Source organism: Anguilla anguilla, chromosome 14 (genome assembly GCF_013347855.1).
Source record: "Anguilla anguilla isolate fAngAng1 chromosome 14, fAngAng1.pri, whole genome shotgun sequence".
NCBI classification, from domain to species: domain Eukaryota; kingdom Metazoa; phylum Chordata; class Actinopteri; order Anguilliformes; family Anguillidae; genus Anguilla; species Anguilla anguilla.
Genome location: NC_049214.1, coordinates 22,920,378 through 22,941,165, shown reverse-complemented (window position 1 = coordinate 22,941,165; position 20,788 = coordinate 22,920,378). Strand labels below are relative to the sequence as shown.

Genomic DNA, 20,788 nt, shown 5'->3' with positions numbered 1-20,788 from the left:
AATTCGCCCCATGATATGGTAGAATATGGGAGAATTATGGTAGAATGCAGTGCTCATCCTCCATAGACATGGTGCACTGGGGTAGAATGCAGTGCTCATCCTCCATAGACGTGGTGCACTGGGCTAGGATATAGTGTCCAGCCTCCATACAGGTGTGTTCAGTGGTCATATGACCATCACTCAGAAGTGCCTGTGACACAATTGTCAGGTGCACTAATACTGCCACGCTAAAACACTTTTTGTGGAGTCCTACAGCCAACCCCCGCACCACCACCACCACCAACTTAAAACATCTACATGGTGTCTAATGTGTGGCTTTCTCTTGCAGGGCTGTCATGACAGAAGACTTCAAAGTGCCTGATAAAATGGTGGGATTCAGTAAGTATTTTGCGGCGGTGTCCATTGAGCCGGATGGTTTGACTGCTTTGTTGTGCCCCATCGGCCATTCGGGCTCAAAATCGCATTGCCGGGGGGAATGTGAGGGCAAATTTGGGTCCTCGCTTTTTCAGCCCTCTAGGGGTGCGCTTGTGTATACATTCAGTGGCTAAACAAATCTGAGCAAAAGTTCCTGTAGTCCATCCCCATGTGAAATAATAGAGTAAAAAGTAATAGTACTTGAAGTGTAATTAAAGTTTATATAAAGTATGTTTGGTATAGTAGTTCATCACGTGGGCCAGTTCTCTGGTACATAATGAGTATGCAGGTGTGGAACCCACACACATTACTGATGATGTGGGTATAGAATGGGGATTTGTGCCTGATGAAATGAATGGTTTGTAGAACCTTGTCCTGTATGTGTAAGTGCTTCATATGTCTGCCGTCCTCCACCCAACCAAATCTGTGTTTGGGGCAGAGGACCGTGCTTGTTAGAAATCCTAGAGCCTTAAAGAGGAATTCCTTCCAGAAACTGAATGCACTGCCCGTTAGAAACCTGTGTTCCCTCAGACGGAGACCAGGGCTGTGTCCGAACCGGCACACTTGCCTACCGTTGAGTATCCAACTCCTGTGTGACCTGCATACTCAATAGTAGGCGAGTGTGCCAATTTGAACATGGCCCAGGAGGGTGCTTGTGTGGGTGTCTGTCCTCTGCAGTGATCTGCACTCCTGAGTGCATGCTCGTCGCTGCCTCGCTTTGTTTCTTAATTGTGTCGGAGTGCATAGTTGCCTACGGGCAGCTTTACCTTGAACATTGACTCCAGTAGTGCGCCATTGTGTTCAGTGTTGCCACGGCTTTGAAGGAAATTATGCGTTTCACCGCAAAGGGAATTTAATGTTTAGGCATGGCTAAATCCCCTACCCTCTCCCCCCCCCCCCCCCCAATCTCCCCCAAGTCATCGGCAGAGGAGGTGAACAGATCACAAGAATTCAGCTGGAGTCGGGCTGCAAGATTCAGATCGCAGCAGGTACGTCCAAAACGAACACCTGTGGAAACGGCGCGTTACGTGAGCGCAAACCTGGTTAAGCTTTTATTCTCTTACAGCTGCCCTTAGTGTTTAACAGTAGATCTCACTGCACTTGTGTTTTTTCATTTATCCATTTGTGACTGATATTTACCTGAGCAGCTGTGAGGCACATCATATGAAAATGCATTTCATGCAGTGTAGGAACGTGCAGTAAATGCAGTGTAGTAACGTGCAGTAAATGCAGCTTAGGAACATGCATTAAATGCACCTTGTGAACCTGTTTTAAATGCAGCATAGGAACATGCAGTAAATGCAGTGTAGGAACATGCAGTAAATGCACCATGGGAATATGCAGTAAATGCAACATGGGAACATGCAGTAAATGCAGCATAGGAACATGCAGTAGATGCAGCATAGGAACATGCAGTAGATGCAGCGTAGGAACATGCAGTAGATGCAGCATAGGAACATGCAATAGATGCAGTGTAGGAACATGCAGTAGATGCAGTGTAGGAACATGCAGTAGATGCAGCATAGGAACATGCAGTAGATGCAGTGTAGGAACATGCAGTGTAGGAACATGCAGTAGATGCAGTGTAGGAACATGCAGTAGATGCAGTGTAGGAACATGCAGTAGATGCAGTGTAGGAACATGCAGTAGATGCAGCGTAGGAACATGCAGTAAATGCAGTGTAGGAACATGCAGTAGATGCAGTGTAGGAACATGCAGTAGATGCAGCGTAGGAACATGCAGTAAATGCAGTGTAGGAACATGCAGTAGATGCAGTGTAGGAACATGCAGTAGATGCAGTGTAGGAACATGCAGTAGATGCAGTGTAGGAACATGCAGTAGATGCAGTGTAGGAACATGCAGTGTAGGAACATGCAGTAGATGCAGTGTAGGAACATGCAGTAGATGCAGTGTAGGAACATGCAGTAGATGCAGTGTAGGAACATGCAGTAGATGCAGTGTAGGAATGTACACTGAGCAGTCTGTGTTTGTGTCCCAACAGACAGCGGGGGCATGATGGACAGGCCCTGCACTCTGACTGGGCCCCCGGATTGCATCGAGTGAGTGGCTTTGGGTCTGAAGGGGGGGGGGGAGGTGTTGAAATTAAACAGAAGAAAGTTTTTCATGAAAAATGCACACACACTCACACTCGCACACACAGACACAATCTCACACACACACACTTTCTCTCTCACACTCACACACACACAAAAGTGAAACCTTTTTTATTGCATTGTGTGGATGGGTGGAGGTGTAAATATTGGGGATGAAGCCTTGTTTTGATTGGTGCAAATGTAAGTGTCTGGGATGAAGCATGGTTTTGATTGGGTGAGGGTGTAAGTGTCCGGGATGAAGCCTTGTTTTGATTGGTGCAGGTGTAGTGTCTGGGATGAAGCCTTGTTTTGATTGGTGCAGGTGTAAGTGTCCGGGATGAAGCCGTGTTTTGATTGGTGCAGGCGTAAGTGTCCGACATGAAGCCGTGTTTTGATTGGTCTGCAGGCAGGCGAAGCGGCTGTTGAGCCAGATCGTGGAGCGGTGTCGAAACGGCCCCGGGTTCCACAGCGAGATGGACGGGAACAGCGCCGTGCAGGAGATCATCATCCCCGCCTGCAAAGTGGGCCTGGTCATCGGCAAGGGCGGGGACACCATCAAACAGCTGCAGGTGCGGCCTGCTGCCCCACTGCCCTGCGCCTCTGTCCACCGCCCCACACCCCCCTGCCCCGCACCCCTGAACTGACCTTGCCCACTGCCCCGCACCCCTGAACTGACCTTGCCCACTGCCCCGCACCCCTGAACTGACCCTTCCCACTGCCCCGCACCCCTGTCCACTGCCTCCTAAAATGGTGTCGCTCTTTGAAATTTAAATTCACACATCTGATTAGATGAAATGTGTTTCCTTCACTGAAAGAATATGGGGATTGTCCTAGCGGTACACTTCCGTAGTAAAAACAAGCTGCTGCTTGATGAATGTACGTTGGGTGGTGTGTGTTAATGGGATTTACAGGAGAGGACGGGGGTGAAGATGCTGATGATTCAGGACGGGCCCATGAACACGGGAGCTGACAAACCCCTCAGAATCACCGGAGATCCCTACAAAGTGCAGGTGGGTGTGCTGCGTCTCCCGGGGCAACCACAAAAACGCCAACAACGAGTAACTCCTCCGGGTCAGGAGGAGAGACTGGAGCAAGGAGCAAGTTTTTCCACCAATGGCGCAATATCTGTATTCACCAATCAGATGTCTGTTTTGCTAAGCCTTTCCTCCCTCAGCGATTGGTCGGATGAGTTTTCATTTCCTGTTGGGAGAATATTCTTGGATAGGGGGCCATGGTCAATGACAGGAAAGGTGTAGCACGTACACATCATGTGGGGTGCAGCACTAGAACCCCCCTAAAACCTCCTAAGCCGATAATTGGGCTCTAAACTAAGGCTCTTCAGTTTCACCTGTGTTCGGTGCGGGCCTTTGTTCCAGCCGAGCAGTTACACACCCAATTCTCCTAATTTGGGTGCTCGTCAAAGGGTAGCGGTTGATTCGTAGAATCAGGCGTGTCGCTGCTTGGTGCGAACAAAAGCCTGCACCCACGCCGGCCCTTTCTAGTTAGGCTCGAGGCCCCCTGCTCTAACCCCCCCCCCTTCTCCCCCTCTGTCCGCAGCAAGCGCGGGAGCTGGTGGTGGAGATCATCAAGGACCAGGGGGACTTCCGGCCCGGACGCAACGACTTCGGCTCCCGGCTCGGAGGCAGCAGTATAGACGTAAGAGCCCGGCCCTCCCCCGTGACCTTTCACCTTTCGGACAGCCCGTCCGTTTCCGCCTGTGGGGGGGGGGGGGGACTGCCCGCGCTCGCCCGCAGCAGGAAGGAGCTTTTCCCTGGCATGAGGGCCTTTGGAAAGGGCAGTCCTGTAGGGCGGTGCGGAGGTAGTCTGAGCCCTTCTTAGTCAGCAGCGAGGAAACCAGTATTATGAGATGAGTCACCCATTTTAGATCTTCTTTTGACTGGTCGCCTAGTTTCACAAGCATGGGGAAGTAGGTTTTTTTTTGTGGACAAATTTAAGGTACAGTTCACAGCTTGAGCAACAGATGTCAGCTGGGGTGGGGGGGGGGGGGGGGGCTGGGGGCTGTGCCCTGGGGAGGTTGAGTGTTTTATTGGGTGTGGCAGAAAAACCCCAAACCAAAAAAACTTTGCCTTAAATGGAACATTCCATTCGATTGCTGTGACCGTTTTGCTTTTTCGGCCACCTAGTGGTGAACGTGGGTTACTGCCAGAGCCAGTTGGCCTGTGAGTGGCTGTAGTGTTTCGGAATAATCGTTCTTCCGTTCGCTCAAAATCCCAGAAATAAAAAGCGAGGTGAAGGTGGTACTTCCTGTTGATTATTTCCTGACACGCCCATTTTCCCACAAACCCCGCCCCCCTCAGGTGGCCGTTCCAAGGTTCGCGGTGGGGATCGTCATCGGCAGGAATGGGGAGATGATCAAGAAGATTCAGAACGACGCAGGTGTCAGGATCCAGTTTAAGCCTGGTGAGCTATTTTTTTGGGGGGGTGGTGGGGGTCGTTGCTTCACCGAAGGGAAAGGGGGGGTCACTGGGAGCACATTCCATGGAGTTTCGGGAATTTCCATTGGGAATCTGGGATCCAGTAGCCTGGGAATTTGGGAATGTCGGAATTCTGAAGTAAAATATTGTTGTTATTGTTTTTTACCCACGTCGGTATCCATGGTTACTTGTTGGAATGAGAGATGCTATATCAGTGGGATTTAGCTGGCAGTGCTTTCACTGCTTTGAGCACAGTCTCAGTGCTCTTGTTAGAATTATATTTTTCTTTTCGGTTATGGTACCAGCCTGTAGTGCACAGATGAGTCCCATGGTCTTGGATCGAATCCGGACTGTGCCACTGCCGACTGTGGCCAGTAGCTCCATAGGGCTACATACAATTGCATTCGCTATCTTGCAACCCCCTGCAGTCGACTGGGTGCCCGCGGACTGCGTGCTAAAGCCGCTAAGGGAAGGTCTTCCTCCACGACTGCCCTGTGTTAACTTGGCTGTGCTTTGTAATTTGGGGGGGAGGGGGGTAAGCAGTGAGTGTTGAGTTTAAATGACGGTAGTGTTCAGGTTGAAGGCCCAGTGTGTGAGGAAGCAGAGAGCTCCTGAGATTGAATTGGCCGGTTAATGCTGATCAGCTCCCTTTTTCTCCCCCCCCCCCCCCCCCCCACCCCCCGCCCCACCAGATGACGGCATCAGCCCCGACCGAATCGCCCAGGTGATGGGGCAGCCGGAGAGGTGTCAGCACGCGGTCCACCTGATCAACGAGCTCGTTCACACCGCACAGGTACGGACGCGGGGTACCGGGGAAACGTTCTCATTCTGCGTTTAAAGACTCCACAAAATGGCTGCTTGAGCAGAACTAGCCTCCGTGTGAAAACACATCCGCTGTTGCGTCCTCCTGCGTTCGGCTGTTAACAGGCTCAAACGCAGCCGTAGCATTAGCAGTTTACACCCCGGACCAATACGTTACGCCCGCGTTTGGGCCACCGTGAACATAACGACAGCGCCCACCGAACGCAGAAGGACGTAGACGAACATAACAACACAATATATATTTGTAATATATATAAAATATATTGACTGTGCTCCATTTATGTATGCACAATTTAGTTGTCACCATAAATGGTTGTCACAGCAAGCTAGTCGAGATCAGATCGTCAGGTTAGCTGTAGCCGCTGTTTGCGCTAGCTTTAGTCGCGTCTTTCCCCAAAACAAAATTCTAAATATTTTCAATAGGATAAAATAGGATTTAAAAAAAGTCAGCTGCTTACTTGAGGTGAGGAGTCATGCCCTGCAGAGTTGTGTTGCTCCTGGGAAGACGACCTGTAACCTTGGTGTGACTCTCCCTAACATGTTGCTCCACTGTGTCTCTCCACTCTTCCCTGAACATTTCGGTCTATTTAGCAGATGCCCAAACTGGGAACCTACGTCCTTTAGGACACAAGCCCAGTCTCTTAACCATTATGCGACACTGCCCCCAAAATTTAGCATTTGGTTGGAACTAGCAAGGACGGTCAGAGGTGGTTCGTCCACTTGAATGCGACGTATTCACTGGTTGGATACGCGGCAGTGGCTTGATTGGCAGGTTGGGTAAGCCCCGCCCCCCCCTCTGACGCTTGTCACCCGCGCAGCCCGTCTCCTCCCAAACCCGTGCCAGGTGGCCGCTGGACGGGGCCACCCTCGCCTCCCCTTCGGCCGGACTCGAACCCCTGTCCCTCTGGCTGGGCGGGGGGGAGCTCCTCAGACAGGCGTACGGTCAGGTAAACTGCCCTCAACCGACTGCCTAAACCACCCCCCCCCCCCCCCACCACCACCACCACCCACGGTGCCCATTTCTGGGGTTTCGGGGACACGGTCGCACGCTTTGACCCTCGGGGGGTCGGTGAGCTCCACGTGGTGCTACACGGGTCACTTCCTGTCGCGGTTTTGTTTTCCTCCCCTCTTCTCCCCACCGAAGGATCTGCTCTCACGAGCGTGAACTCCGGAAGCCTCTGCCTTCTAGGTGGAGGCTCGGTCGAGCGTTGGCCAGGCTGCCGGACTTGACAGTAAATTAGCGGACGTGTCCTGACTGATTCGCCATGGTTACAGCTGTTTACAGGTGTAATGTGCGGCCCCCTGTGGTCCTGCTGAGTGACTGTGTAACCCTGTGCAGCGCTGTGTGCACAGCCCCGCTGAAGCACTAGCGCAGGGTAACTGTGCCGTACCTGCAGGTTACCTCCGTAACGAGCCCCAAAATGGAGACCGGAAACTGAGAGCATCATGGCCTGAATGCATAAAGGTTCCACAGCCGCCATAGAAGGCTGGATGGAGTGTTGGGGGCGGGAGGTGGGGGAGGGGTACCGAGCCGCAGTCTGGAGGGGTGGGTCTTGGGGCCGATGATTCGGCTGCCCTGCCCCCCCCCCCCCCCCCCCGGGAAGGTTGCTTTACCGCTGGGGGGGGGCAGTGCACGTGGGCAGGAATGGGGCACTCTACAGACACCGCTCGAGTTTTTTAAATGCAGTTGGGGGGTTTGTGATTGTATGTGTGCTGATTTAAAAATTTTTAACGTGTTTGTGGGGTTCTGTGACTGTACTCGTGCTGATTTTTTGAAAACGTATTTTGGGGGGTTGTGACTGTATCGGTGCTGATATTTTTCTTTTTCCCGTGCTCTGTTTCCTGCAGGAGAGGGACGGATTTGGGGGCCCCGCCGGGCCCCGGGGCCGGGGCAGAGGCCGCGGGGAGTGGAACATGGGGGCGCCGGGGGGGCTGCAGGAAGTGACGTACACGATACCCGCTGACAAGTGCGGCCTGGTGATCGGGAAAGGTACGCCGGCCGCTTAAATCAGGGCTGCCCAGCCCTGCTCCGGGAGGTCTGCCATCTTGGCTCGTCCGGCTCGTGTGCTGTTCTAGCGCTCTGATGGGCCTCGCGGCTCGGTGTCGAGTCCGGATGGGCTCAGTGTTGAGTCCGGATGGGCTCAGGGCCGAGTCCGGATTGGCTCAGTGTTGAGTCCCGATGGGCTCAGTGTTGAGTCCGGATGGGCTCAGTGTTGAGTCCGGGTGGGCTCAGTGCCGAGTCCGGGTGGGCTCAGGGCCGACTGTAGCTGCCCTGCAAGGCAACGCTAGGCCTAATCATGCAGCCTTGCCCGGATGAGCCAGGGGTGCTGGAGCTGCCGGATTTGGACTGTCGTTGTTCCTCCATTGCACCTTTTATGGAATCTTAGTCTATTTTTCAGAATTTTTCTTTTCACAAATGTTTCAAATTTGTTTAATTGCAGAATATGAGGGATGGGGTCATTTATGGAATTCCATCAATCTTGACTTTTGTTTAGCTGCTGTTTTTTTTTTTGCTTCCTTCTTGAAGCTTATTGGAGGAGGTCCTTGATGCTTTTGGCTGTGAGGTGTCACCCCTGTCCCCATGATGGCTCTGGAGGTTGCTATTGGGCTGTGAGGTTTTGGGGTACTGACCCTAGCGTCTCTCTCTGCTTCTGTCTGTTCCCCCCCCTGCAGGTGGGGAGACCATCAAGAACATCAACCAGCAGTCGGGGGCGCACGTGGAGCTGCAGAGGAACCCCCCGCCCAACACCGACCCCAACGTCCGCATCTTCTCCATCCGGGGCACCCCCCAGCAGATGGAGCTCGCTCGTCAGCTGATCGACGAAAAAATCGGGGTACGTTTACCGCAAAGCCTGCCCCCAACCCTGTTCCTGGAGATCTGCCGTCCTGTAGGTTTTCATTTCAACCCTGATTTGGCACGCCTGACCCTACTAATCAGCTCTACGAGATCTCTATCTGTTGAATGAGGTGCGCTTTGTTAGGGTTTGTAGTGAAAACCTACAGGATGGTAGATCTCTAGCTGTTGAATGAGGTGTGCTTTGTTAGGGTTGTAGTGAACCTACAGGACAGTAGATCTCCTGGAACAGGGTTGGGGTGTGGGGGCAGGTGGGGGCAGCCCTGGCGTTCAGGTTCCCCGCTCCCCGTTCCTCGCCGCTCTGTCGGGACGTGAGCAGCAGCGCCCCACGGTGGCCGCAGCCTTCCCTGCGCTTCGGTGCTCGGGGATAAAAAGGCGGCGTTGGGGTTGCCGGGCGGCTCGTCCTGTTAAAGCGCTGTCGGCCCTCCCCGTGCTCCTGGTTACCGCCGTGCGGGTCGCTGGGTTCCCTCATTCGCTGACCCCTCCCCCCGTCCCCTCCCCCCACAGGGCTCCGGGCTCAGCAGCAGCAGCAGCTTCGGTCTGAACCCCTTCTCACAGGGTCCCGCGACACCTCACCAAAAGTACGTGCCCCCCGCCCCGTCTCCTGTCTCTCTGCTCAGTGTGTGTGTGTGTGTCTCTCTCACTCTGCTGTCCTGAATGTGTGTGTGTCTGTTTCCTATCTGACGGCCATCCTGAGTGTGTGTGTGTGTGTCTTTGCAGTCCTGAGTGTGTGTGTGTGTGTGTGTGTCTCTCACTCTGCTGTCCTGAATGTGTGTGTGTGTGTGTGTGTGTGTGTGTGTCTCTCTCTGCCGTCCTGAGTGTGTGTGTGTGTCTCTCTCTCTCTGCCGTCCTGACTGTGTGTGTGTGTGTCTCACTCTGCCGTCCTGAGTGTGTGTGTGTGTGTGTGTCTGTTTCCTGTCTGACTGCCATCCTGAGTGTGTGTGTGTGTGTGTTTGTCTCTGTTTCCTGTGTCTTTGTTGTCCTGAGTGTGTGTCTCTGTGCTGTCATGAGTGTCTGTGTGTGTCTGTTTCCTGTCTCTCCAGTCAGTCAGTCAGTCAGTCAGTCAGTCTGTCTGTCTGTCTGTCTGTCTGTGTTTCCTGTCTCTCTCCTGTCCTGAGTGTGTGTGTGTGTCTCTCTCTCTGATGTCCTGAAGGTTGCCATGTCTCACTCTGTTTCCTCTCTCTCTCTGCAGTGGACCTCAGACCTTCATGACTGGCGGCTGGGGGACAACATACCAGACATGGCAACCCCAGGGCCAGCAGGACCCCAGTAAGTGAACCCCCAAAAATCCCCAAATATCCATACCTGTACTTGGGGGGGGGGGGGGGGGCGGGGTGAATATGGCCTCAGTGCACGAACACAAAAAAATCCCCACATATCCACAGCTAAGGCAGGAGACCTGTGAAAGGAGGGGGGGCAGGGATGAATTTCCAAATTGTTGGAAGCATGGCCAAATGATCTGGGGGGGGGGGGCAGTGCCTTTACTTATTCCCCAGTGTAATATCCTCAGCCCTCCCCACACAGCGTGCAGTTTCTGACAGTGAGCAGACTGAACGGGGGGGACGGGGGGACTCCCCAAACAGTTCTCTAAACGCAAAGGAACTCAACGTACCAGACTCCGCTTTCCTTAAGCTTCCACTAACTCGTGCCTTAAACTAAACTCTGCAGCTTAAAAACGGTCTGCTGGTGCATCCCATTCTCAAATGGCGGGGGGCGTATGGGGGGGGGTCTACGGAGCATAACCTGCACGGATTTTTCTCAGATTTTGGTGCGGTTAAGTCTTTGGGGTCTTGAAGGCAAGAGTAAGAGGAAATAATAAATGGATCTGAACTCCTGATGCAGAGGCTGTTTCTCAAACAGTGGTATCTGTATTTGGTTGCAGGTCACAATGGATCCCAGGTGGGGCAGATGGATTATTCCAAAGCGTGGGAGCAGTATTATAAAAAACTAGGCAAGTGCCACGGGCCATACCCCCCCCCACCTCTGTCACTGACTCCGTACCCCCCCCTCACACTGCATCTGCCTAAATCTGGGGTCCCCCCCCCCCCTCCTGGTCCCAGAGAGCCTGCTGGGGGTTTCTGTGTTGTTCAGTACTTAACTAATTAACTGCTTTAATTATCTTTAATTAACTCACCTTGCCTGGTTTCTTTGACCTGGATAGTTTTCTTATTTTAAGGCAATAACTGGGGACATATCGGTATGAGATGTTTTTGATGGTGGGATGGTAGTCTGAGGACATGAGTTTCACAGTTTTACGATTATTATTATTTATTATGCGACAATATGGATGGAAAAAAACCCGTGCAATTTATAAATTAGCTTTTTATTGCATTTTTCACTGTACTTTTGGATCTGCAAATAAAACGCGTGAGCCTACTTTATATTAGGGATGCTATAAATGTGTCCATTCATTGATTGTCAGCCCAGAACATGTCTAATTTTCAATTAATCTGAAATAGGTTCGCCATCCCCCCTTCAAATTATTCTAAACAAAAGATTGCCAAATGTTACCTTGGCTACTGCTCTTAATGGGTAGCAGAAGGGGCGGGAGGGACTTTTCGTTCGCTTCACTTGCTGTCCATTGAAAGGATGGCCAGCTCTCAAAAGAGTGCTCTGTGGAGTGATTTTTCAAAGCGCCGTAGAAACACTGTTCATGGCCAAATGTGTGCTGCCAAATTCTTCGCGTACCACCCGTCAGCGTTTCTGGTGTTAACCCACCTATGAACCAAACATCCGAGCCCAGGCATCACAGCCAAAAAAGCACCCACAGGGTTCCCACTCGTCCTGGAAAACCTGGAAATTTATCCACTAGTCTTCCAGTCATGGAAAACACCTGGAAAATGAGAAAATTTACAAAATGTCCTGGAAAATTGTAGGCTAGGCTATAAGTCAAGCTATTAAACAGTATATTCAGAGCTGAGTTTGCATATTTTTCTGTATTTTTCCTGTATTTTTCTCCGCTTTCCTCATTTTTATTAGCTGCTGAGATTACATGGCAGCACACAGTTTTGAATGGTTATGGTACTTGCACATTGCCCCCTCCCCCCCGAAGCGCTAACATGTTAGGGTTAGCTAAAGTAACGTTAGGCAATAAAGCTGTGCTTAAAAATCTTGTGCTGCTCGAAGTGGTGATTTTGGGAGATGCACCTGCACATGCGTCCTACTAAACAAAGCACCACCTGCGCATGCGGCCCACCAAACGTCCCTCTCAGGTCTTCCCTGAGTCAGCGAGTGAGTGAGTGACCACAATTTGCCACGCATAGCCCACCGTGGGAAAAAACGATTAGTCGGTAATTGCCCTTTTCAAACAGCAGCTAGTCTGCGGTCAGAAATGTCGTTCACATCCCTACTTCATATGACTTTATATTTACCATTTAAATAAGGTGGGGGAGAAGTAGGTACATTTTAGCAATGCCGTATCCCCGCACAATCGGCTCAAATGAAAATGAAAGTACCACTCAGAGTACCGTGCTTCGCCGTGAACCGGATCGATGCACGAAGCACGTTTTACGTGTCGTCAGCCACTTTTCGCCTGAATGTTTTGCAAATTGGATTAGGCCTCTGGCACTCCCGCACAAACGAGCCTCTGCCAGCTCGCTTCACGCAGAACAACAAACCGCGAGAGGAGTGTTGCCTGGGCAACGTCGAACGCAGTGCCTGCAGAGTACGCAGAGTACTGTAGCTTCTAAAATTCTTCCGGTTTGAAGACCGCAACGTTTTTTAAGCCCGGTTCGCAGTGAAACGGTTTAAATCGTAACTTCTCTGGCGAAAACAAACCAGGAAGACCCTTTGGCCCTCTAAGACCAAGATTGGGGACTTTAACAAAGGTACTGAAATTAATTTATGGACTTCCTGGGTTGTCTCGCCCCCTTTCTCCTGCATAACTGTTGAAGTATTTATTAATGAGGTGTTGGTTATTAAGATGCCATTTTACGGGCGATAATCCACGAGCTCTTGACGATGAATAGAGTGATTAAGTGGGGATAGTGTAGTGCAGTGGTTAGGGAAGGTTGCAGGTTTGATTCCCAGGTAGGACACTGCCGTTGTACCCTTCAGCTTTGTACCTAACCAGAACTGCTTCAGTATATACCCAGGTGTATAAATGGATTGTATATATAAACTGTGCAAGATACTCTGGATAAATGCCTAAAATGTAATGGGGAGGGGGGGATTTCACAAAGCAGGATTACTGACTTAGTTGTGTGATTGTGCTGAGTAAAATCCAGAAAGGCTCTTTTTACTTCAGTCCATGTTCCAGATTTGGGAGGGTTCCGGGTTTTACTCGGTGCAGTAATCCAGCTAACTCGGTGATCCTGCTGTGTGAAGCGGGACCCTGACAGGCCGTCCAGGCGGCCCCGTTAAACCCTATTGGTTGCTCAGGGTTTCCTGTGCAAGCTGCAGCCCTGCCGCATTGTGTCCGTTTGTTTCTGCGGCTCGTTTGCTAACCGGCTGTCGCTCTGTGTCCCCAGGTCAGCAGACCCAGGCCCAGAGCAGCGGCTCTGACTACAGCAAGGCCTGGGAGGAGTACTACAAGAAGCAGAGTGGGTACCTGCCCTGCAGGGATGGGGGGGGTCCCCCACCCACCCCCCTCCTCTTATTTAAGCACTGGAGCATGTGCATTGCACAGGGGGGAGTGTGTTGTGCTTTTTCTCGTTATGTTTCTGAAAGGGGTCGTGCACTCTTGCCTTCATACAGATGATTTGACTTCTCGTTCATTCTGCTCCTCTTTAATTATTATTATTATTAGTAGTGGTGTTTTATGCGAGTGGTGTATGCGAGGAGAGGGGTGTGTGAATGCTGCAGGGCCAGATGCAGTGGTGCGTTTTCAGTGGCACATGCAGGGCGTTTTGCAGAGAGGAGCGAGCAGCGCTTTATTTATTTTGCCCTGCCCCCCCCCCCCCCCCAGGTCAGGCCCCCGGGCCCGGCTCCCAGCAGAGCTCCCCCCCGGACTACAGCGCCGCCTGGGCAGAGTACTACCGCCAGCAGGGGGCGTACTACGGCCCAGGCACCCAGCCCGCACAGGCCCCCGGCCTTCAGGTACGGCCCCCGCCCTCCCCCCCCCGCCCTTACCTGTGCCCTTAGCACCTGTGTACTTGGCATCACTGACTTCTTTTCTCATGTTGGTCCTGGGAAAGTTGTGCGCTGAGTTTGTTTGGCTGGGCCGCAACAGCAGGGCCAGCCCTACAAACGCGAATGTCTGTGTGTGACTGACTGACTGACTGAGTGATGAAGTTACACCATTGGTCGGCCGGATCACGTGTGTTAGGTCCAGCCATATACTAGGTTTTAACCTGGTCTTGTTTGAATTGTCAGTGTTCTCTCTGTTCCATCCTCACTTGGTAACTGTTTAATTTACTGTTTTTTGTTTTTTTTGTTCCAGGAACATTAGAGTGGATTCCCTTTAGTTGAAGATTTTTTTTTTTTTTGAATCGCTGAGAGGATGAAAAACAAACCTTTTATAACAGAGGTTTCTAGATTTGCAACGCCTTGAAGACTTTTACTTTTTTTCTTAGTGAGAAACACTAGCTGTAGAACGACTTATACAATTAAAAAAAAAGAATAAAAATATTTCTAAATCAGGAACATTTAATTGTTACTAAATACTTGTGTACACCATTATTTGAATGGACAATTTCCGGGATCCCTTTTGGATTTGAGTGAACTGTTTTGTTTTTCAAATACTTTTTTTTTTCTTTCTTTTTTTTTTAACTGAAATATGAAAACACCAAAACGTACCCCGGAATTGTAACATTTCAGAAAAACGCAATATAATCTATTTTTTCTAGTTCTGTTGCAATAAAATCGTAATTAATGGCTTAGCAGTCTTGAGCACATTATTGTCCTTGTTGTTTTTTTTTTGTCATGAAAGAACAGATGTTTTAAGAATATGTAAAGAAGTGTTGTCTTTTACTTTTACATAACGCATTTTAATTCAGTGAGACGAAACTGTGATATTTTGTTACAGGAAAAGGGTATTCTTTTGTTACAAAATACCAGGGGTGTTGTCAAAAAATGGCAGTAAATTCCTAATGTAATTCCTGTTTCTTGGCTTTGTGTTCTGTTATTCAGTATCATTTTTATTGTACTTCTGGTTTAAAAAAGGTGCAATATCTTATTTCATTTTTGAAACAAAGATGGATTCTAATATTTTGACAAACGTTAACTTGTAGTTTCTTAGATTATTTTTTTAGGCATTGAAAATGTAATGGATAATTTTTTTAAATTACAGTGCTCTGGCATGGGAAAAGGGGGGGGTATTTCATTTTGCGAGATTTTTTTTTTTTGCCTTTGCTATCTTGTTAAACTATGTATGTATGATCAAATACTTGACTAAATACTTTATTTAAAATATATATTATATATGATTAAATCAAAGAGTTTTTCAGCAAGTCATTTTCACAGGAGAAAAACTGTCCCTATGCTCTGCGTTCTTTTCATACTGAAAATGTTCAAAGATGGTGAATGTGCTAGTTGAAATTCGATGTTGCATCTTGCTTGTGTGGACAAAAATAAGCGATGATAGAATTTTTTTATGTGTACTCTGTGCTTCAACCTCAAGACTGCTAAGCTTCAATTGGATCCTACCTGTGTAATGATTAATAGTAGTTTTTTATATTCTAAGTATTGAGATCAAAGTTGTCTTATTTGGTACCGGCCAGATCACTCTATGCCCCAACCAGTACACACTGTGGACTCTCTTTCAGTCCAATGCTAATACCTTTTTAATTATTTTTCTTTCTACTATGTGTGATCTAATGTATGTATGATTGATTAGTTACAAAATGAATCTAGTATTAACTGCATTGCCTAATGAAAAGGGATATTATAATTTCAAAAAAATGTTTAATTTTAGTGTTTTTTTTCCTCATGTACAGATAACAGTGTATTAAAAAAAAAAAGTCGAAAGTAACTGTGTTTCTGTTGAAATGTTTGGGGAGGGGGGAGGAGGGTTTTGCTTTCTTTTGGCTTGGTTTTAATTTGGGCACATTCCAATGTGTAATTTTGTCATTTGTGAGTTGAAATCAGGGCTCCTTGGGTTGATCCAAGACTTATAAAGGCAATCTATCCAGTATACTGAAGATATATTCAGAATTTCATGTTCTCAAAAATAAAAATGTTTATTCCCTGTAGATATTCTATCCATTTCGTTCTCTAAAAAATTGTCCGCAAGTTTCTGTTTTCATGGGCGTGTAGGGTCTATGATATGTGTTGTGAAGCAGTTATTAACAGCTCTGTGCTAAAGAACTTCAGATTTTCTTGCTTTTTTTGACATCATTACCCTTGTGAGATTAAATTTGAGTTTCACAAAGTTGAACTAGCCCGTCCGTTCCTTAGGTATTTCAAGGAGGGCGGAAGACTCGTGCTCGACAGTGATATGATACGACTTCAATAAAAAAAATGTGCAAACATCCAAGATAAGTGTGTTTGGGGGGGAATCCATCAGCGCTTGCACAAACATTTAGTCTTGAATGCCCTATGCATTTGTGATGTGAAATTTGTCACTGACTCCAGGTGTGCAGCTAGGCTAGCCTGCCATGCCTCTGTTGGTGACAGACAAAGATAAATTATTTTTCAAAGCTTAAACAACGAAGCCAATTGCACACAAATTTGGAAGGGTGGTGCCGATTCGTCCCCCAAGGTGGACTCGGAGGCTCTACGGTGCTCCCATTTTAGGAGCATTTGCCCCTGACAAAATAATTTAGGAGCACAGGTACTAATATGCAGCAGTGTACTCCTGAATTCTTCAGCTTAGGAACACGTGCTCCTTGGAATAGATGCGTGGAGCCCTGCGAAATTGTGCGTATTTATTTATGAACAAATGACGATGAAGGAGGTGCGATCGAGGTTGTCATCACCTTCCACAGTTTAAACTGACACGCCGCACCCCGTCCCTGTGAGGATGTGAAATTTGTGGCTCGGTCGAATCCCAAGTGGGGACGAACGGAGCCCAGAGTCGGCCAAGCAGCAGCTTCGGAGGGGCCCCCTTTAAGAGCAGCATTAAAAGCCATCTGCCTTTATTACTCTTCACTTAAAGCCATCAATCAGACAATAGATTCATGTTGTATAGAGGTAAGGGGTATTTTGCATTCAGGCCCCCCCCCCCTCCCTTAAATCATGGCTTCTGTGTGTGTGTGTGTGGTTGTGGTGGTGGTGGTATTTAATTTCAAGGCCTGGCTTGTGTGTTGGCTTTTTCTTTTCTTCAGTCTGATTTTGAGAGTCCATTAAGGTGCATTAGGCGCGTTTGAACACCTCTTACAGGCAGTTGATTTGCACATGGTTTCAAAAGCCCACATGTTCTCTGCCCTGCAAGCCTTATAAGGAGAGGCTGCAGTGAGGAGTTGATTAGCATGGCTCTCGTGATTCCAGCCCGGTCAAAAGGTATTTTACCAGCGTTGAATTACAGTGCAGTCTGTCAGTATTGGGACAGTGACACAATTTTGTTCATTGTTTTGGTTCTGGACTCCAGAACATTGGATTTGAAATATTATGATGCATATGAGGTTAAAGTGCAGACTGTCAGCTTTTATTAGAGGGTATTTGCATCCATAACAGGTGAACCATGTAGGAGCTGCAACCTCTTATGCACAGACCCCAACCCCATTCTGTGGGACCAAAAGTAATTGTCCCATTGGCTGCTCAGCGTTGCCAGCTGTGTGGTTGCATCATTAGGTCATGCACAAGAACACTAGAGAAAGGTCCAGAGTTGATTCTACACGTGAGATTTGCATTTGGAACCTTGCTGTCGTCCCTCGACGTGAGGACCGACTAAGTGTGTATTACCAGTAAAGCAGGCCTTCATGGGGTGGAAGATAAGAATAAATCATATCCAAAACATCTGATGTGTCAAAAAACAACTGGTTTTGGTACACAGAAGCCAGAACAAATTTGTGAGCTCAGCCATAGCTTCTGGTAGACCACAGAAGACCACTTTAGTGGATCACCAAAGAATACCTTCAGTTTTGGGAAAAGAAAGAAGCCTTTTCAACTGTCAAACAGATCAAGACCACTCCCCGGGATATGGGCATGGCTGTGCCAGACTAAAAGAGAAGACTACACCAGCTTCACTGCAGATGGAAACCACTGGTAAACCTCAAGAACAGAATGGCAGGTTACAGTTAGCTTTTAAAAAATGTTCTTTTAAATGTGGAGTTATAGAACAAACTCATGGATAGATGAGACAAGTTTAGCCTATAAGTGATGGAAAGAGAAAAGTGAAGAAAGAAATTACTAAGCATACAGCCTTATTTGTGAAACATGGAGGAGGTAGTGCTATGGCTTGTGCATGTATGGCTGCTACTGGAACTGGCTCACTTGTCTTTACTGATGACGTGACTGCTGATGACAGTAACAAGGTGAATTCTTAAGTTTACAGAAACATGTTATCTGCTCAGATCCAACCAAATGCCTCAACTTATTTGATACGTATTGCTAAAGCAAGCAAGGGGTTTGCCTGGGCCAGACAGTGGAATGTTTTTGAGTGGCTATGTCAGTGACCAATCAGTCACCCATTGCTGAAGACAAGACTGAAGGTAAAACACCCCAGAAACAAACAGGAACTAAATATGGCTGCAGTACAGTTCTGGCAGAGCATCACCAGGGAAAATACCCAGCATCTGACGATATCCGAGTCACAGACTTAAGACATTGAATGTGAAGGATTTGCAACCAAGTACTAAATATCACAACTTTAATATTATGTTAATTTGCCAAATACGATTGATCCCTTAAAATTGGAATGGGGAGGGGGACTAAGTATTTTTTAAAAACCCTGTAATTCCTACATGAATCACTGGATATGGATGTGAATACCCTCATATTAGAGCTGACAGTCTGAACTTTATCCGTGTTCACTGCTGCAATACTATAACCAGACCACAGAGCCAAATCAAAACTGTGTCACTGTCCAAACATTTAAGGACTGTGCTATAGTGTCAATTTATTAAATTGATCAAAATATATATAATTTTGTCCAAAACATTATGGTGGGAACTGTATACTTTTTTTTGGAATGGATGTGTACCCATCCCAGTCTTGGAAATGTTGTTTTGGAAATGTATTGATATGTCAATCTCTTCATTACATTACATTACATTACAGGCATTTAGCAGACGCTCTGATCCAGAGCGACGTACAACAAGTGCATTAGTTCAAGGTGCAGAGGTGCAAAAGAAACACACTAGAGTGAAGTGAAGATCGTAGTGCCAGAAGTGACCACATAGATCAGGACTCCAACCCTGTAGAGTAACCTGTTCAGCAAACAACAATCCTGCCAAGTACAAACTAGCACTGAAATCACATTTGCCTAATCAGAATCAGACAAAAACTAAAACAATCCTGCCAAATAAAAACTAACGTAATCGTAATTAGCCTAACTAGGTACATTGAGCTAAACTATAGGCTAGGGCGGGGTGGGGAGAGGTGCAGCCTGAAGAGATGAGTCTTTAGTCTGCGTTTGAAGATAGTCAGATTCTCTTCATGAATTTGATTTATTGCCCATATCTGGCTTCTGGAAGCCTGGTTTTCGTCCTTAGCTGGTCCATATTAGCCCTTTAGCCGAGTCCAGTACCTTTAGCTGGTCCATATTAGCAATTTAACTGAGTCCAGTACCCTTAGCTGGTCCATATTAGCAATTTAACTGGTCCATATTAGCCCTTTAACTGAGTCCAGTACCCTTAGCTGGTCCATATTAGCCCTTTAGCTGAGTCCAGTACCCTTAGCTGGTCTATATTAGCCCTTTAGCTGAATCCAGTACCCTTAGATGGTCCATATTAGCCCTTTAGCTGAATCCAGTACCCTTAGCTGGTCCATATTAGCCCTTTAGCTGAGTCAAGTACCATTGCTGGTCCATATTAGCCCTTTAGCCGAGTCCAATACCCTTAGCTGATCTATATTAGCCCTTTAGCTGAGTCCAGTACCTTTAGCTGGTTTATATTAGCCCTTTAACTGGTCCATATTAGCCCTTTAACTGAGTCCAGTACCTTTAGCTGGTCCATATTATCCCTTTAGCTGAGTCCAGTACCTTCAGCTGGTCCATATTATCCCTTTAGCTGAGTCCAGTACCCTTAGCTGGTCCATATTAGCCCTTTAGCTGAGTCCAGTACCTTTAGCTGGTCCATATTATCCCTTTAACTGGTCCATATTAGCCCTTTAACTGAGTCCAGTACCTTTAGCTGGTCCATGTTAGCCCTTTAGCTGAGTTCAGTACCTTTAGCTGGTCCATATTATCCCTTTAACTGAGTCCAGTACCCTTAGCTGGTCCACATTAGCCCTTTAGCTGAGTCCAGTACCTTTAGCTGGTCCATATTATCCCTTTAACTGAGTCCAGTACCCTTAGCTGGTCCACATTAGCCCTTTAGCTGAGTCCAGTACCTTTAGCTGGTCCATATTAGCCCTTTAGCTGAGTCCAGTACCCTTAGCTGGTCCATATTAGCTCTTTAGCTGAGTCCAGCACCCTGTAGGCTGCAGTTAGCTGCTGTTTATAGGGCTGCGCTTTCTGTGACTGACCCCCTCACTGTGGATGAATGCTGTCTCGCGATCCACCTGTGAGTGTGTGTGTGTACCTGTATCTGTTTAGAGAAGGGTGTACTCTCACATACGCACACCCCCAGTGGTTTTAGCCCCAGTCCAGATGCTTGTTGCTGTGTGCTCTCAGGTCTGGTTTGAGGTGAAGCAGTGTGCCCCATTCAAACGGAACATTCGTAGAGAGACCCTCTTCTGTTTAATGCATTGCTGACACGGTGACTTAGTCATTAAGGAGGTTTTAAATGCTACATGTTTTTGGAAGCTATGTGATAACCAGATATTCAACTCCTGCATCCTGTATCTGTACGTCCAAGGGCAGGAGTGTCTTGTCTTGAAGAGTTATGGTGCTTGCGGGTGTTTGTGATTGCCTTGTCTGCTGTCAAAGCCCTGAGAACAAGGTATGCGGTCTCTTTAGCCAATCAAATTCACCAAATGACAAGCAGACATGGAGACCCTCCAGGACTGGGTTCTCACGCCTGTGTTCTAGAAGGTTCTGGTGACTTCCAAACTGCTGCTCCTTCTGCATTGCTCCTCACTGTCAGCTGGAACACTGGCCTTCAACAATGGCGGAAGCAGGGGGAAGGGGGAAGGAATTCAATATTTGGTCAGAATATAGAGCATCTGCCCGGCTAGACTGTAGTCTTTGT

General features: G+C 48.2%; 1 protein-coding gene across 4 annotated transcripts in view; it reads left to right on the top strand.

Moving 5' to 3' along the window:
- Positions 1-15,750, top strand: part of fubp3 (far upstream element (FUSE) binding protein 3) — a 34,454-nt gene extending 18,704 nt beyond the window's left edge. Inside the window, exons 4-20 of one of the 4 annotated variants that reach the window (XM_035391484.1) lie at positions 329-378; positions 1,332-1,403; positions 2,417-2,474; positions 2,914-3,076; positions 3,419-3,517; positions 4,065-4,163; positions 4,826-4,928; positions 5,635-5,735; positions 6,583-6,711; positions 7,613-7,754; positions 8,438-8,598; positions 9,126-9,199; positions 9,811-9,887; positions 10,501-10,569; positions 13,088-13,159; positions 13,525-13,655; positions 13,999-15,750. In XM_035391484.1, the coding sequence (XP_035247375.1) occupies positions 329-378; positions 1,332-1,403; positions 2,417-2,474; positions 2,914-3,076; positions 3,419-3,517; positions 4,065-4,163; positions 4,826-4,928; positions 5,635-5,735; positions 6,583-6,711; positions 7,613-7,754; positions 8,438-8,598; positions 9,126-9,199; positions 9,811-9,887; positions 10,501-10,569; positions 13,088-13,159; positions 13,525-13,655; positions 13,999-14,007 (1,609 nt within the window). In that variant the 3' untranslated portion in view covers positions 14,008-15,750. The remainder of the gene's footprint in view (positions 1-328; positions 379-1,331; positions 1,404-2,416; positions 2,475-2,913; positions 3,077-3,418; positions 3,518-4,064; positions 4,164-4,825; positions 4,929-5,634; positions 5,736-6,582; positions 6,712-7,612; positions 7,755-8,437; positions 8,599-9,125; positions 9,200-9,810; positions 9,888-10,500; positions 10,570-13,087; positions 13,160-13,524; positions 13,656-13,998) is intronic. The other 3 variants (XM_035391485.1, XM_035391486.1, XM_035391487.1) reach the window with 3 other exon arrangements.
- Positions 15,751-20,788: the final 5,038 nt, after the last annotated feature.